The sequence below is a fragment of the Dipodomys ordii genome, unplaced genomic scaffold, assembly GCF_000151885.1.
Source record: "Dipodomys ordii isolate 6190 unplaced genomic scaffold, Dord_2.0 Scaffold73, whole genome shotgun sequence".
Taxonomy (NCBI): Eukaryota; Metazoa; Chordata; class Mammalia; order Rodentia; family Heteromyidae; genus Dipodomys; species Dipodomys ordii.
In genome coordinates this window covers 4,322,541-4,341,528 of record NW_012267289.1, presented here as the reverse complement: position 1 = coordinate 4,341,528, position 18,988 = coordinate 4,322,541, and the positions used below count along the sequence as shown (strand labels likewise).

Here is an 18,988-nt window from a genome sequence, read left to right as displayed (position 1 = left end):
TTTGATTACCAGAGATGAATAAAGTTTCAAGTTTCTCCTTTCCCCTCAAATCTATCTATATTCCAGAACCAGCTTCCTTTTGGGGTATGGATATGTTCAGGTAAGTAAGGAAGGCAGTTCAGATTGATAAAGCAATACTCCTGGGAAAACACTATTAACATGTATAAAGGGATTTTCTGGCAGTATAAATACTAGCAGGCGCCCTCCTGGAGCCTCAGAGCCTTCTGATGTATATATGCAGGTAGGAGAATTGAATCAGCCCTTTGAGACAGTAATATAATAAAACTGTTTGGGGGACTGCCGTTCTCCTACTTTTTCTACTTTCTTGTGGGAATGAGTTGCCAATCTTTTACTTCAGCTGATAGTTTTATACCTCTGAATACTGACACTTCTGCAACCTTGCCTCTGATAATGCATCACAGTGCTGCCGAATGTCTACCAGTCTCCAACCATGCCACCAACGTGATGTCCACAGGTACTGATTCTCATGGGAGCTTCACTATTGCTGGCCTAGAGATTTCAGGATGGATGTTTTGAATCTTGTTAGAGAATAAGCTCTTTGCATGTTTTATATTTTTCCCCTTCAGCTTAATTTATTTTAGTTACATATTAAGGATATTTAAAAAGCTGAGTTACCTAAGACGTCTTTAAAGAAATATTACCTTGGGGAGTCATTTATATTATTATTAGCTTTATTATAATAAAGAAGAGCTATTTTATACATAGTAAACAGTAAGGCTGGATAATTTTAATTTGTAAACTAATAGAAATACTTATGGGAAAGGGGCACAATAAAATAAATATTCTAAAATAATATTTTAAAAGTGCTACTTCTCAATATTAAAGATTTGTTTGGTTTACAGATTAGATTTATCTAAAAACAGCCATATGTATTATAATAAATACAACTAAATAATTCTCAATTTCATTTATTTCTTTTAACAATAAAATAATAAAAAATAATAAAGTTATATTTTAGCATAATATTAAACTTAGAAAAGCTATAAGAAATAAAACATAAACTGAGATAAGTTTTCTAGAAGACTGAGTTCAGTAGCAACTAAGCTCTAAATACATTTTATATTTGTTTCAAACCTAACATTATTAAATAAAAATTAAATTTGTTAATTAAAATATATGGTCCCAAAACAACTAAATCTTTTTTCTACTGCATTTGTTTTTTGTGCAAAAGCAAAGTGTTTCACAATTGACTTACAAAAAACAAAGTCTTGAATTTTTTCATTGGGTAACAATATATTATATATTTTCCATTAAAGAATTTAATATACCTCAAAGTTAGAAATTAAAAAAGGCAATACATTCAGAAATCAAAATTTGAGTTGACACATTTATATTATATTTTATAAATTTAAGCTTTATTTTTCCTTATAATGAAGAAGTTTCCAAACATATACACAAATTTGAAAGGCTGGGAGGTGTGGCTCAAGTGCTAGAACACATGTCAAACATATACACAAAGTCAATAAAAATTTTCCATTAAATTTTAAAGAATCCAGAGATTAGATATTTAGAATTTAGTAAGGTAATTCAATAAAGAAATTTGTTATTATGTAGTAATAATAAGCAAGTTAGAAAGATAATTTTGGGTGATACTGGAACATCTTTTAAAAATATAAGGTATTTCAGCTCAAATAAATAAAAGTTGAATATAAAATTATAACCTAAGCATATGTTTAAGTGATAGATTATTTTCTATGTTACAGATGAGGAAAATTACATGTTATTTCTTTAATCTATACATATGAAAACACGTAGCCAGCAAAAAAAACCCAAAATATAAATTAAGGTTATGATCTAGCAAAGTGAAATGATTCTGATCTCAAAATTTAGATTATTTATTAAAAAAATAACAATGCATTGATTAAATTAGCCTATCATTTATTAACCTCCTAAAATTGAAGAAACAAAAATAATTTAAACCTTGGAAGTTAGAAAATTTATATCAAGTAAAAGTTCTCATAACACCTAAAAATTGATTTATAACTTTTCTATTCACTTATAATTACATACACCTAACCTTTAAGTAAGGAACTAGAAATAATGGTTTTAACAAAAACATTTAAGCACACTAAAATGTGCTGCAGGTTCCGTTTTTTAAGGTTAAGTTTTTTAGGGCATTGTAAGATTTTTATGGATAATCATTATATTGAAAAATGACTAGATCTTTCTCAACTATTGGTTATAAAGTAGGAATTTATGCAGATACTTTAAAATTAGAGAGTGCTTTATATACTGACAATGTTTTGCTTTGCTTCCTGTCTTTATTTACAAGATTAAATTTCAATATTTTCAAGAATCCCAATTTAATACTATATGTCAAATCTATCCAAGAAGGTATGCTTATGTTCATGAAAATCCACCAAAACATTCAGCTTTAGAGAAAGTTTAAAAAACAATATATGTGAGAAAATAATGACAGGAAGTTTATTGTCAGTAGTCTTTGTGACTAGTGTGGCAATTTGCATGTGAACCCATAAAAATTCCATGAAGCATCTAACTATGAGTTTATATCTATACAACACATTTCTATGCATATGGTCTTTCAATAAATGATGAACTTAAAAAAATGATCCAATTGGACTGGGAAGGTGGCTCAGTGGTAGAGTGCTTGCCTTGCATGTTTGAGGCCTTGGGTTCGCTTCCTCAGCACCACATAAGCAAAAAAAAAAAAAAGCAGGAAGTTGCGCTGTGGCTCAAGTAGTTGAGTGCTAGCGTTGAGCTGAATTGCTGAGGGACAGCGCCCAGGCCCAGAGTTCAGGCCCCACGACCGGACACCCACCCCCAAAAAAATGATCCAACTCCTTTAAACAATTAACTGAGAGTTTAAAAAAAAAGAATACCTAGAAACTGATATATTCATATTGTTTATTTATATTTGATATATATCAAATATATAATTTGGTTTGATGGTGGTAGGGATTAAAACAGACAAATGGAGAGAGGAAGGTGGATGAATAGTTACAATATTCAATGTACATATGTAAAAATGGGACCATGTAAAATAAGAGGAAGGATGGGTTTGGGATAAATCAGGAGGAGAATGATGGAAGGGATGACACTGATCAAGTTGCACTGTACTCATAAACTGACATGTTGAATTAAAACCTCCTTGTACAACTACTTAAAGATAAAAAACACAGAAATGGACGGGAAAGGGTAAATAAATGCAGCAAGGGTACTCAATGGACACTATGTTGAAAGTGAACTGTATAACTTGTGGGTGGGATGGGAGGAAAATACTCAGAGATTGAGGAACTGGGTGACACGATCCGAAAGGAAATGTACTCTTTGTCTGACTTATGTCAGACCCCTCTGGGTTTTTTTTTTTGGTAACATTTTCAAATAAAAAAAGAAATCCCTTTATTATTAGAATTTTTGAATCAATCCTGTGCATGCAAAGAAACCTGCAAACCTCCTGGTTTCAAAGTCAACGTAAACCTATTGGTCAGAGACCCAAGGTTTTTGTTTTTGTTTTCAATGCTCTGAATACAGTGGGATTGTTATGAATGCAAATAACAAGAGAATAGGGGCTCTCTCATTTTCTTTTCAGTGAAGAGAATTTGTGGGGGAAATAAGCAAAAGTACTCTATTCACAAGTCCATTTTGGTATACAATTTTCCAGAGGAAACTTTATATAAAATGATGTTGCACAATGAGAGTTTCTTGCAATATCTCTAGCAGATGGAATCCACAAGAATTTTGCATCTCTCAAAGAGCCAAGATTAAAACTAATTATTCACCTTTTTCAGGAAGGGTACACCCTACCACAAGCCACTATATAGTTAATAAGGGTGACAGTCTATTTTGTGGACTTGTGATTTTGTTGAGACAAACCTTGGTCCCTCCCAAGATTTTTCTATACATTAGAAATCTTCTCCAAATGAGAAAAAAAAAAAGAATTGGAATCTAATGTTAACAAATGCATGAATGTGTACTTTTAAAATGAGTTGAATGTGTCTTGAATCCTCATACATTTTCTTACCAGTCCCATCTATTTTGTCTTTGATCCAAACTCCTAAATATCTGTACACATATTTCTCGGTGACAACGATGGGAAATGCAGCGACGGGACTTCATTATTCTGTTCCTTCTTGTCATTATGGAAACCAACCATCAACTTACGGTGTGATGGCAGGTAAGAAACATCATCTATATACACAATATGGATTTTTCCTAGGTTTGCTAGAGTGATGACCAGGATAACATGAAATTCTGATCTTTCATTCTTGGAAACTATAGCCTACGTAACAGGTACCACTTAATGTGATATTCTCTGATGTGTGATGCCCTCAGATACCAGAGAGCTTGTACCTTATTGCCCTAGTTTATACATCCTTGAAATGTGTGTTACTTTACAATGGTGCTTATCTAATATTTCTTTTATATGAATTTCTTACTTTAAGCTACTGGAGGCCACTAGATGGTATAGTGGGCTTGAATAATGATGGAATAGCTACTAGACTTATATAGATATTTAAAGTTAAGTAGCTAAAATGAAATAAGTTTTAGCTATATACTAACTGCTCAACATTCCCATGTGTTCAGTGGCTACCATATTAGATGTCAGAGATGTAGAAGGCATTCCTTTCTCACAGTGCCTCTTTAGGATTTTTGGTCCATGAAGACAAATTTAAGACACTGACTAAAAGCTCAGTGGTTTTCAGGGACTTTTAGATAGCTATTCTAAGAATTGGCAGCCCCTTTTAATTACTTCTGAGTCTAGACTAAGATTTAAATAAATGAAATTATATACTTTTATGGATTGTAAAGCATGATTATTTCAAGTATAACTACCAATTTTCTGATAGTGATTTGAATGTATTGATGGTAGAATATTTAAGGAATGGAAATTTCTGACCGGCAATACCACAGTGAGAAAAATGCATTACTTCATTTGAGGGCTTGGCCACATAAAAGATTTTAATGGTTTAATAAAGTATACAATTAGTTTTACAGGAACCTCTTACTTCTTAATTTGTTTTTAAAGAAATACTTTGATCTTATCAATTACTATAGCAGAAAGAGATTTGTCATTAGAAATATTAAACTAAGACTGTATGCAAATGTGTGTACATGTGGATAATGAAAACTTGCTGATAAAGGAATTATATTAGCAAAATCTTTTCTAATTCATATTACAGTGGCATGTAGATAAGAAATGAAACCAAGAACAGCAATCTGCCTATAATTTTAAGATAACATGGAATGAATCATTTAATTCACTAGCCTTGCTTTTTAAAAAAATTTCTTAGTTTGGGTCATTAAAACATTAACATAAAAAGCTTTAGGAAAATAATCATTTCTATATTTTTCCAAGCAGCCTTTTGAATAAACTAGCATCCTCACTTTTATAGGAAAATGGAGACTGATATTCCTATTGGCTATGTGTATGTTAATCACTATTTTTACTTTTAGCTATTAAGAAATAAAGAAAAAGATATTTTTATCTTGATCCTCATTTATTATCTATCTACTTGAGAACAGTCCAGCTCAGTGAAGAATTACATTCATTATAAGATAGTACAATGTATTGATTTAGCTACTGGAGATGATTTCCTTAACTTTTACAGCATGTTGACTTTGTAGTTAAGAAATGACAAGTAGATGGCCAGTTGGTTCTCTTTCATGGAAAAAAAAACAAAACAAAGCAAAAAAAACAAAAAACAATCTTCATTCATGGTAACTCCAAGAAATCAAAGAATACTTTTAGCTTCTCTCTAACCCACCATGGAAGACCTCCTTACTACTACTTGAGGCAATGTAAAGATAAAACCAGTCACAGATAGGCAACAAATAACTCTTGCCCTGTTATATTTAGATGGTGTTTGCTACTACTTCCTTTCTTACCAAATCAGAGGCCTACTGCCTTAATGAGCAAGCATCTAGCCTCAAGATTCAACCATCCATCTTGCCCCAGGACTAGAACCAACAAGCCATGCTTACACTGAGAGTCAACAGGCAGCTTAGGCTTTCCTGGTATAAGGTTTTGAAAGCAGACATTCAATAAACCCTTTCTCATTAAAAAATAAAATAAAATAAAAAAGGCTAGACACCTATAATCCTAGCTCCTCAGGAAGTTGATATATGAGGATGAGGGTTTGAAGTTAGCCCTGGCAGACAAATCCTCCAGGTTCTTATTTCCAATTAACCAGAAAAAATCTAGAGGTAGAGAAATGGTTCAAGAGGCAGAGTTCCAGCATGAGTGGAAAAGCTGAACAAGAACATAAGATCCTAAGTTTAAAAGTTCTGGAGTACAGGGGACGGAAGGGGGGGGGAACAGGTTTGTGATAAAGCCTTTGGACAGACTTGAAAGGCTAGTTTAGTGGTATCATGATCAAGATAGTTAATCAAAATTTGCAGGTATTCTTGTAGTCATAAAATTAAATATGTTTTGTCACTGGAAGAAAAACTGTGCAAGCATAGAGATTTTATTTGAATATTTCCAAGAGAGATATCATTAAAATGTGATATGGTTTATCATTTGTCAGAATGTCTATATTTTAGATATATCCAGCATTAGCATTTACTTTACAGCAGATTAAATCTTAGAGAATCTGAATTTTCTTCCCTTCATCCCCAGAGAGACTATACAAATTGAGTTATAAAATAGAGGAATTTGGAACTGAGAGTGAAAAGGAATAAAATACACAATGGGAACCTGATTATGCTATTTGAATTTTTCAGAGAAGTCTCAAGACGTTAATCAAATCAGCCACTTCCATACAATCCACAGAAGCATTTTATCAGCAGTGAAGACAGGTTTAGTGTCATGTACTTTATACAAAAGCAAAGCTACAGAACAATATTTCAAAGCCTGTGAAATTACTATTTTAATATAGGTTTTTTTATTACCCACATTCTCATGCTTTCATTTGAACCTTTCATTAAATTAACTCACAGGAAAAGAAGTGTGGGAGATCCTATTTTGTCATGTTGGTTGGGGGGATTTTAGTCATCAAATGAATCTACTATGCCTTATGAACTAGGTACCCAGCAGAATAAGAGAATGACTAACTGGGAGTAATGAATTAGTCCTGCTATAAACTAATCACTAACCTTGTTCAAGTTGCTTAGCACCTCTGTGCTTCAGTCTCCCATCTTAAGTTTTGGTGGCTGCTACAATTCTACCAGATTTAAGTTACAGGCAGTCTGTGCCAAGTCAACCTGATTCTCTTTAGACCTTCACTTTGGAGAGACTTGTGACTAGATTCCTTCTTCTGTCCCTCCACTCTTGAGAATTTACATAATCTAGAACTACAGGACAAACAGCAGGAAACGGAATTACAAGTGCTCTTCAAATTCTGTTACATGTGCGTAAGACAAAAGAAACTATCGACAAAAATCCTCACCATTCTGAGTTGGGGCTAAGTGAGATTTCCCATGTCAAAAGCAGGATGACATTTTGGTGACAGGCTGAGTGGGTTTGCACTGTTTCTTCACTTCACAGGGGCTTATAAGCATGTTGGCCTCATAGGAAGCATGTTGGCCTCCATGTCAAATTTGGCATGGATTCAGAATGGCCAAATGCAGAAGTAGAGTCAGAGTCCTTCATATTACAATGGCATTGTAAGATGAAAGATGGAATTAAAAAATAGAATTAAGGGGAATTAACCAAGGGGATGGAAGTTAATTCTTTTGGATGAGAAGCAGACAGGAGGAAGAATTATTTGGAAGCCCATTTCTTCATGCTTTAACTTTTTGCTCTTCATTTCTTTTGTCCTGACTTTCTTACTTACCTTCATTTGGAAGAAAAGGACTTTGAGTAAGTAGTGGCAGGAAGTAATTTTCTTTGTAGATGCAATGGCAGCCTTTGCCTCTAAAGAGGCAAGCAGTAAATATTATAAACTTTCCAAGTTTCTGTGGCAAATTTTTTCACTTTGTCACAGAGCACACCCTGAAGACATGGGCCAGGAAAAAAAAACAAAGTGAAAAGACGAAACTTGAAATTTACTTTAAATGATCATCTGTGGGGAATAAAGTAGGACTAATTGAAATATGCAAATACACATGCCTATGTAAATCTGTAATAAATACTAGTGTCCCACAATTTCTTGTACAGTATCAAGTTCTTATCCTGAAATATTCTCAAACAGCCCCATACAATAATATATTGTGTCAGCCTCTTGCCAGGAAAGCTCTAATTCTGACCCTGATGCCTGCTTTAAAAGACTATTTTGCCAGATGCTGGTGGCTCACCTAGCCACTCAGTAGACTGAGAGCAGAGGATCATGGTTCAAAGCCAGCTCAGGAAGAAAAGTAGCTGTGTGACTCTTACTTTCAATTAGCCTCTCTGGAAGTGGTACTGCTGTGGCTCAAAGTGGTAAAGCACTAGCCTTGATCAAAAGAGCTCAGGGACAGTGCCTAGGTCATGAGTTCAAGCCCCATGACTGACAAAAATAAAAATAAAAAAAGATTATCCTGTAGAGGGGTGGGACATGTCTACATGTCTGTAATCCCAGCTATTAAGAAGCAGAAATAGGATTGTGGCCCAAGGCATCAGGACAAAACTCAAGACCCTATCTGAAGGCAAACTAAAAACAACGTGACTTAGTCATGGTTTAAGTGGTAGAGGCACTTGTCTAGCAAGCATGAGACTTTGAATTCAATCCCTAATATGTCAAAGTAATAAATCTATCTATCTATCTATCTATCTATCTATCTATCTATCTATCTATCTATCTATCTATCTATCTATCTATCTATCTATCTATCTATCTGTCTGTCTGTCTGTCTGTCTACCTACCTATCTATAAGTATATATGAGTATACACACATATGATTTACTTTGTCTTCCCACATTTGCCATATTGAAATACATATGGAGCCATTCTTTAAGTCTATGGCAGATTAATCTGCAATGTGAAAATATATTTAGGACTCTAGAGGGTGTTGGCATACTTTCAAGCAACACAAATATGTATTCCTCAAGTCCTTAAAGAAAACACTGCTTTGCCATATTTTGGGAAACGCTAGTGAGAGCTAGTTGCTTGTAACTCACAACTTCATACATCTTCCATGGGTATTAATCCAGGTTTAAAAATGAGATTTGCAAAGGTATTTTGCCATATTTGTCATAGAAATCACTCTCCATACTCCCCGGGTTACAAACCCAGATGCTAGAAACAGCATTTTGTCTGGTGTAAAGGACTTCTATAAGCTTAATTCTAGGAAAATTGTGATCCTGCCAAGATTGGTGGATGTTTGGCATAATAGCAAATGAACTCACATCAAACATCACTTTCTCGTCCTTGTTCAAGAGGTCACAACTTGGAGCACTGTGTTTCTTATATACTTTTCAAATACTCTGTTCAAACTTGTTTTCTAGATGAGTACTTTCCTCAGTGGGCTGACAATTACCTTTACAATTTTTTTTTTCTGGAAAAAGGCATGATACGCTTCTTGTATTTTTGTCTGAAAACATTTGCTTAATGTAGCCAAATGTGTTTAAATGCAGGGACAAAGGAAGACCATCCTGAGTATAGATTTTCTGGATAATGGTCTAGGAAATTGTTTTGATGTAGTTTATTCCAAAGGTTCAAATCCATTCTAGTTATTACTTCATGGTGAGAAGCTATTTAATCTCCTACACTGTAAATTGTGAAGAAAACAAAGTATATACATATGTATGTATGTCTATGTATGTATATGCATATATTCCTTAATTCATTTGTTTATATTAGAAAAGGAACATGATAAATGTATTGAGTAAAGGAGTTGTTTAAATAGTACATGAGGATGAGTGAGAAATTGAAAGTAATGATCACATGGTCAACAGATTTACATCTTATCAAATGCTTATCTTATTAAAATATACATGACACCTAATTGGATAGTTTGATTTGGAAAAGTAGTATGCACTTTTTTTTCCCCAAGGAAAAGTTTTTTCAAGTCTTTTTCCATCTGTGAAGCAGTCACATTTCTGTTATTTTGTTTTATCTCCCATTTGATGCTTAATTTTCTTTAAAAAAATAATACATTCACTTAGACAAGGTGTACTTCATGATTGTATCTTTTCATAGGAATAATATAAAATAATCACTTGCTGATTTATAACTTTTTAGTCATTACATATTGATATAGTAATGATTTATATGTGACATATTACTACTTGTATTAGTTTGTGATTATATGTTCTTATTTATATATTTATAGGTAGCATGAACTTGGTGTATTGTTTTTAGTAAAAATTATAGTTTCTATATATAGGTAGCATGAACTTGGTGTATTGTTTTTAGTAAAAATTATAGTTTCTATATAAGTATTGATTTTCACTCTTTTTTTTTTTTTTTTGTCGGTTGTGGGGCTTGAACTCTGGACTTGGGCACTGTCCCTGCACTCTTCAGCTCAAGGCGAGCACTCTACCGCTTGAGCCACAGCACCACTTCTGGTTTTCTAGTAGTTTATTGGTGATAACAGACTTTCCTGCCTGGGCTGGCTTTGAACCATGATCCTCAGATCTCAGCCTCCTGAGTAGGATTACAGACATGAGCCACTGGTGCCCATCGACTTCATTATTTCTATATCAAAATATTTTGTTTACATGTATTGCTTAATAGAAATTGAAATATGAAATAAAATATTTTGAACTGTCTTATGGACTATCTTCTCACCGATGATTCTGAGCTGAGATAGATTCTTTTAATTAATGCAGAATAAAATCCAGATGCATTTCCCTAAACATTTCAGAATATTTTTATTTTTCTGTGGCATAATTTTTACTGGTCAATGTCTCATCATTTATGGCTGATTTGTTTTCATGCCATTAATTTTCCTTTACCTTAAATAATTATAGAATATACTATTATATTGTATACTCTTCAAAAAAGTCTATCTGTTGATATTTGAATAAAACTTGTAAAGTTACTTTTTCTTAGTCTAATGACACCTCCAACATTTAACTATGTTCATATATTAATCTTTTTATTTGTTTTGTCAAATTTAAATGTATGCTTATTTTCAATTAAAAGTAAACTACTGATAGAACAATTGGTCTTCTTAATATTGTAATATCAGTTTCCCAACTGCAAGAAAATTTTCAGTCATGGTATAGTTAAAACAGTGCCTTTATCTTAGCAAGCATTATAGATCCTCTGTTCAGTAAACTACAAAAAGAAAGATCAATATATATTCTGGTAGAATTGATCTAGATTCTCTCTCTATATATATATAGATATGTAGATCTGTATCTCTATATCTATATATATAGAGAGAGAGATATCTATCTATATCTATATCTAATACTGATTATCTACCTTTTCCACTTACTTCTTGACAGCTGGCTTTTTACCACTTGAATCACATTTCTACTTCTGTTTTTTGTTGGTTAATTGGAAATAAGAATCTATGTCCATGTAGCTTGGCTTCAGCTTGATCCTCAGATCTCAGCCTCCTATGTTAAAAATTATAGATGTGATTACTGGCATGTGTGGCTTTTAAGAGAAACGAGTATATTGCACTTCTGATTGGTAAAATATTTCTATTTTAATTATTTGTAATCTCTCAATTCCCCCCGCATTGATCATCTGGGGATGGTGGAAAATAAATTATCCCATTCCTACTAACCTACTTTGATTCTTCCAGAACTGAATCTGGCTAAAGAGAATGAATGACCTCTCTCTAACAAGCAAAGTGTCCCTATCACAAAAATCAAGGATATTAACCACTAGCCCTTTTCCTCTTTCTGTTTACTTACAGGCAGTTTAGCTCCCTGTCTTTACAAGTTTCCTGACCATACCCTGAGTCATGGCTTTCCACCCCTGCACCAGCCTCTCCTGTCAGAGGACCCCACAAGCACGGAATTCAAGCAGGAACTCAGGCGGAAAAGTAAACTGGTTGAAGAGCCAATAGACATGGATTCTCCAGAAATTCGAGAACTTGAAAAGTTTGCCAATGAATTTAAAGTGAGAAGAATTAAGTTAGGTATGCATTTGTTCAGAGCAATGGGTCAAACTCCTTAGCTTTCCTGTCCTTATTCTATCAACTGTGAAATCCTTTATATTGTTTTGAAGTCCAAGTCTCTGCTCATTCTGCGTTTCTACTGTGACTTTAAATCAGTCAAATGAAAAAACCTACAAAACCCTGATTTCTTTGCAAATCTTTATATATACATATGTATATATATATATATTATTGTAAAGATACTGTGCAAAGGAATTACAGTTACATGAGTAAGGTAATGAATACATTTCCTATAGAGCATTGTTACCTCCTCCTTTGTTTTTCCCCTAAAGTCCAAGTCTCTGCTCATTCTGCATTTCTACTGTGGCTTTAAATCAGTCAAATGAAAAAAAACCTACACAATCCTGATTTCTTTGTAAATTCTTAATAGGCTAAAACCTAGACTTTTTAAATCACTGATACTTGAAAAATACATCTACCTTAAGATTACTTCAGGAGTGTCCTTTTGTATTTATCTTAACTTTTGAGTAGATAGTCCATTCATAGTACTCAAAAATATGGAAGGATATAAATGGTATCTCATCTGCTTATCTTTCCTGATTAAGAATACTGTTCAGTTCCTTGCATTTTTCCAGATATTTTATGCAAATATAAGCAAATACAGAATCCGTTTCTACAGATATGTATGTGGAGACTTTTCAGATTACCTAGAGCTCCTTTTCTTTTTATTTTGTGCTGGTTGAGGGGCTTCAATTCAGGGCCTGGGCATTGTCCTGGAACTTTTGTGTTCAAGGCTAGACCTCTACCATAGTTCCACTTCCCATTTTTTCTTTTTTTCTTAGTGTTTAATTGGAGGAAAAAGTCTCACAGATTTTCCTGCCTGTACTGGATTCAAACCATAATCCTCATATCTTAATCTCCTTAGTAGCTCTGATTGCAGACAGAAGACAGTGGTGCTTGGTTTAGAGCTTTTTTTATTTTCTTTTTTGTTTTTTTCCTTCTTCCTTCCTTCCTTCCTTCTTCCTTTCCTTCCTTCCTTTTTCTTTTTTCTGTTTGTGTGGTGCTGAGGAATCAAACCCAGGGCTTTATGCATGCTAGGCAAGCATTCTACCACTAGGCCACATTCCCTTTTCCTTATATGGATCTTTTAACTTCCACCTTATGAATATAACTTATTTAACCTGTTTTCTGGTGTGGTTTCTACTCTTTTAGTGATAAAAATTCCATAATGATTAACCTTAGAATTATTATTCTGTACTTAAATGAACATGTATGAGAAAAATGTTAGAAGAAAAATTGTTAATCTAAGATTGCATTGCTGTTAAATTAGTCTCTGCCAAAACCATCCCAGCTTTTACTCCACTACATTGTCTCTATTGCTCCTCTCAAAATATGGTTTTTGTTTTGCTTTGTTTTTACAGTGTTGGGGCTTGAACTCTGGGGCCTGGCACTGTCCCTGAGCTCTTCAGTTCAAGGCTAGCACCACTTCTGGTTTTCTGGTGGATTATTGGAGATAAGATTCTCATGGACTTTCCTGCCCAGGCTGGCTTTGAACTGTGATCCTCAGATCAGTCTCCTGAGTAGCTAGGATTACAGGTGTGAGCCACCAGAGTCCAGCTACAATATGGCTTTATGTTATTGATTTATTCTTGACTCCTAATGATCTGTCTCTAGCATTTTGAGAAGTGACTGTTATTTATCTTTTGGATCTTTTAAGTCAGAGAAATCAAGAGACCGCCATATAGTTTTATTTAAAATTGTATTACATTTTTGTTTTAAATTATTTTGAGTGACGAGGCCCCTTTTATATGTTCAGAGACTATTTGTATCTCCTTTTCTGTCAGCTGTTATTTCACATTCATTTCTCATTTTCTATTGAAAATATTCTTAATATAAATAGAACAATTAACTGTTTTAAAAATTAACGAAATAATATATTTGAAAGAATGGATTGGTTGAAATGATAATTCAAACTTGTGAATTTGTGGAATGAACTATAGGTAATTTTATTGTATTTATTGATGGGTATCATATATAATCAATTGATTCATAAAGGTATATAGCCCTAGGCCTTATAATGATTTGTAGTTTCTATTTGTAAGAAGCACAGAAAACAGTCATCATAATAACATTCATATTGAGTTTTCTATTTATATTGGTGTAAATGTTTCAAATTATATGTTGATAGTTTATTTCTGTTTCTTCTCTAGAAAGGTTTGAGGTAATCAATAACATTTTGCCTAAGGATCAAAGCATTACCTAATAATATAGCAAATTTGTTTGGAGGTATGCATAAAATGTGTGCTCATAGGCTCACATATAAAGCATGATTTTAGGGAATGTAGGTGTGATTCCTAGTTTTATTTGATATCTTTCAAATATAGGGTTGAAATGTTCACTCTTACAGTTGAAGTATAAATATCTCTGATATCTCACAATGTATTTTGTGCATTGTGCTTGAAGTAATAAATATTCGGAGCATATATTGTCAGATATTTAATAATTATGATAAAAGCCTTAAATTTCTCATATAATACATCTATCCAATTTGATAGTATATGATTATTTTCCCATCTGAATTCTTTTGACTTCTAGAAAAAAGTAATTTATTAATAAGAAGGAATGTTTTCAATGTACTTCACAATATTATTCTGAATATCACCAACTGCAAACTACTAACAGTAAAGCTTTTTAAAAAGTAATCACTGACAGGGAACGATATATAGATTGTGTGATAATGGATCAAAACCTGTTGCTTTGTAAAAAGCCAGAACCAAGGACCCTTCTCGGCCCTTCACAGGATACACCCAAACCAACGTTGGCGAAGCATTGGCAGCAGTGCATGGCTCTGAGTTCAGTCAAACCACCATCTGCCGATTTGAAAACCTGCAGCTCAGCTTTAAAAATGCCTGCAAACTAAAAGCAATATTATCCAAGTGGCTGGAGGAAGCAGAACAAGTAGGAGGTAACAAAGCAAGTCACTGCCATGATCTAGCCTACAAATAATTAACTTGATTGATAGAATTCAAGCTAAAGCAAGAGGTTTGAGGTTTTACCCTATTTTTACCTCTGAGATAAAAAAAGAAATATATTGTCTGAGCATTCTAAACTAAGAAAAGACAACCAATGAAAAGCTGGTGTACAAATAAGTTTACTGAGGACAGACTAACCTCTGTTGGAAAAGTTTTCTAGATAATACAGCTTCAGCATATGCTTGAACTCTGGACATTTGCTCTTCCTTGGTTTTCTCTCAAGTCTGCCACTCTGCCAGTTAAACTATACTTCCACGCCAAGGATCTTGCTGGTTAATTGAAGATAAGAGCTCTTAGATTTGTTTACTTGGGCTGGCTTTGTACCGCAATTGTTAGAGAATAACCTCTTTAATAGATATAAATACAGGCGTGAGCTACTGATGCCTGGCTGTATAATTAAAGTGTTTTGTGGTGTGTGTGTATGTGTGTGTGTGTGTGTGTGTGTGTGTGTGCGCGCGCGCGCACGTGTATAGGTTGGGTATTAAACCCAGGACCAAAGTCACAGAAGTTAAGCACTCTACCACTGAACCCACATTTATTTTTCCTCTGTGTTATTCTTTATTAATTGTACCTAAATCACTTTTCCAACCTAATATCAGAATACAAACTGTATTTGTACACCAGACTTCTAAATAAATACATAAATAACAGAAGGAATTGCTATGAGAAATTTAATAGACTAAAAGTATCCATCGACAAGGATGTCTAGGTTGGATAAGTAAAGAGCATAGTTTGACAGCATTTACCACAAGTATTCTAACCAAAGTGTAATCAGGAGGTTTAGTGGAAAATTATCTTTGAAAGTTAATGTTTAGTTTTATGGTTAGTATTATTAAATGTTCTAGACTGAAAAAACTAAGAAATATGTAATAATTTATTTTGCCTTTTTCAATACAGGAAATTTGAAATAAAAGATGATAGTTTAAAATATATATTCTCTTCCATATTTACAGCTTTGTACAATGAAAAAGTAGGAGCAAATGAAAGAAAAAGAAAACGGAGAACAACAATAAGGTATTTAGTGCTGTGCTCTTCAACTTGCTAGAGAAAGAAAGAGATATTTTACAAACAGAATCATCATTTGCATATAAATATAACATACCATGCATGTAAGGTGAAAGACTGGACTGAAGAATCTTAATTTAAGCAAGATGTGGTGGTTACAGATCTGTAACCTCAGCACTTGGAAGTTGAAAGTGGGAGGATAATGACTTTGACAGTCCAGCAAGAACCTGTTTTCAAACAAACAAACAAACAAAAGCATAATTCTAAAACTCAATAGTGAGAAACTAGGAACTAGTCATTGAAAATTATGTATTGTTTGATTCAAAAGCATTCTGGTTCCAGAAGTTTTAGATAAAAGCATACACTACCTTTTACCTTATCCCTCAGCCCTCTGCATTGGTCATTTTACAGATAGGGTCTCATGTTTCTTGGCATCCTTGCACCAACATTCTCCTAACCTGTGCCTTACAAATACCTGAAATTTTACAGGCTTACATCACCACATCCACCTTGTTCTTTGAGACAGGGTCTTACTCACTTTCTGGTGATAGGTGATGTGGGCCAGCTGGCCTCAAACCATGATCTTCCTCTGCCTCCAAAGAACCTGGGATTACAAACATGGGTCACTCTGCTAAAAGTTACCATCCCTGATGTTGTTTTGATGTTAAGATCTTCCTCAGGAAATATAACACGTAACTAAAAATGACAAAATGATTCAACTATTCAGTCTCTTAAAGTCCAGCCAAACTGACATTTTAACACATTGCTGATCTTTCTGTATTTTCAGTATGTGCTCATGAGAAATGCTACAAGGTAAGTTTTGTTTTGGTTAGCTGTTTGTTAAACATTTTCTCTCTAAGGATTTGGGGGACTGGAAGGTCCCAGCCAATTGGTGGGTGGTAGGCTCTGTTTAGAAAGGCCTAGAAATGCATTCATTTCCTTTATTAAGAACTTGGTGCCCTCTTGTGGCACAAGGGGAAATACACATAGAAAACTTGGTCCCTGGGATAAGGTAAACAAAGATCTATCTGTGTAACAAATTGTGTATTTGTCTTTTGCAAGTGTTATTCATAATTCTTAAGTTGGGTTTTCATGCCAATATTTAATAAATAAAACCATTTTGTTTTTCAAACAACATCAAAATTTCACCCCATCTTCACCCATCCCCCACAGTATTGCAGCTAAAGATGCCCTGGAGAGACATTTTGGAGAACAGAATAAACCTTCTTCTCAAGAGATCATGCGGATGGCTGAAGAACTGAATCTGGAGAAAGAAGTAGTAAGAGTTTGGTTTTGCAATCGAAGGCAGAGAGAGAAACGAGTGAAAACAAGTTTGAACCAAGGTCTCTTTTCCATATCAAAGGAACATCTTGACTGCAGATAAGATTTTTTTTTCTAATTGTCTTTTTCTTTCTTTCCTCTTTGGCAACAAAAAGCAGAAATGTTACTGGTTTCTTTAAAAATTATTTTAAAACAATATTTTCTACAGTTAGTTTCTCCTTTTAAAAAATCCAATAACAAAGTGGCGCTGTAGCTCAAGTGGTAGAGTGCTAGCCTTGAGCTGAAGAGCTGAGGGATACCGCTCAGGCCCAGAGTTCAAGTCCCATGACCGACAAAAAAAATCCAATAACAGTGCTGGGAAGGTGGCTCAGTGGTAGAGTGCTTTCCTTGCATGCATGAGGCCCTGGGTTTGATTCCTCAGCACCACATAAGCAAAAAAAGCCAGAAGTGGCTCAAGTGATAGAGTGTGCTAGCTTTGAGCTGAAGAGCTGAGGGACAGCACCCATGCTCAGAGTTCAGGCCCCCGGATGGGGGAAAAAAATCCAGTAATATAGATTAATTTTATCTATCTATCTGTCTGTCTATCTATCTATCTATCTATCATCTGTCTGGCTGGCTGGCTGGCTTGGGAATCCTTCAGTCCTTTAGTGTGTATACAACAACAAGGAAATGATCTGATTAGTTTTCTGTTATTTCTTTAGAGCCTAGAAATGTATTTGGTCATAGTAGGTATGGAAATCCTTGTAAATTGAATGAAAAAGAATATTGCTAACAATAAAGGGTGCTGTCTTATTTAAAAACAGCATCTATTTTGGAAATCTTATTTAGAAGACTGTAAAAACCTTATTAGTGTAAAAAAACGTTTTAGTGTAATTGGTCAGAATTTGATTTATTAATAATAAAGTAAGATATACTGAGCTTTCAATCCTGGGAATTATATCCAAAAGAAGAAAATTAATTTAGAAGAGTGAGCTCTAAAACTTTCAAGTAGAAGCAAACTGAGATAAAACAAATACTTATTTTTTTCATTTTTGAATATAAGTCTGATGGCAGTTAAACTTACTTTAAACCTCAAGTGAAATTTTATTAAGAATGCCTATTAAATATACTCCCCAGAATTTTATTTTAATATTATTTGGCACTTAAGCCTATGGCAAGTCATAATCTATTTAGATAGCTATGTATGTGCACACATAATCACCATCAACTTTGACCTTTTACTAATATAGACGTCATCAACAAGATAGCCTGAAGAAAAACTGAAGCACTTTTTGCATCTAAGAAGAGTATTTTTCTTTGTTAAAAAGCCCTAGTCCTGGGGCTCTAACTCAGGGCCTGGGCGCTGTCCCAGAGCTTCTTTTGTTTAAAGGCTAGTGCTCTACCGTTTGAGCCACAGCTTCATGTCTGGCATTTTGGGTAGTTTAGTGGAGATAAAAATGTTACAGACTTTCTGCCTAGGCTGGCTTCAAACAATGATCCTCAGATCTCAGCCTCCTAATTAGCTAGGATTGCAGGCATGAGACACCAGTACCCGGCTTAGAAGTACTTTTATTTAGGCCGGGCGCTGGTGGCTCACACCTGTAATCCTAGCTACTCAGGAGGCTGAGATCTGAGGATCCCGGTTCACCGTGAGACTCCTATCGCCAATAAACCACCAGAAAACCGGAAGTGGCGCTGTAGCTCAAGTGGTAGAGCGCTTGCCTTGAGCTGAAGAACTGAGGGACAGCGCCCAGGCCCAGAGTTCAAGCCCC

General features: G+C 34.3%; 1 protein-coding gene across 2 annotated transcripts; it reads left to right on the top strand.

Annotated features, from left to right (window-relative positions):
• Positions 1-213: 213 nt before the first annotated feature.
• Pou1f1 (POU class 1 homeobox 1) lies at positions 214-17,460 on the top strand. Of its 2 annotated transcripts, none has more exons than XM_013024121.1 (6): positions 214-475; positions 4,085-4,156; positions 11,716-11,940; positions 14,720-14,884; positions 15,905-15,965; positions 17,130-17,460. In XM_013024121.1, the coding sequence occupies exons 1-6, from the start codon at positions 334-336 to the stop codon at positions 17,338-17,340; spliced, it is 876 nt and encodes a 291-aa protein (XP_012879575.1). In that variant the 5' UTR covers positions 214-333; the 3' UTR covers positions 17,341-17,460. The 2 variants fall into 2 exon arrangements, with proteins under 2 accessions (XP_012879575.1, XP_012879574.1); XM_013024120.1 differs by having other exon boundaries at positions 4,007-4,156.
• The last annotated feature ends 1,528 nt before the right edge of the window (positions 17,461-18,988 follow it).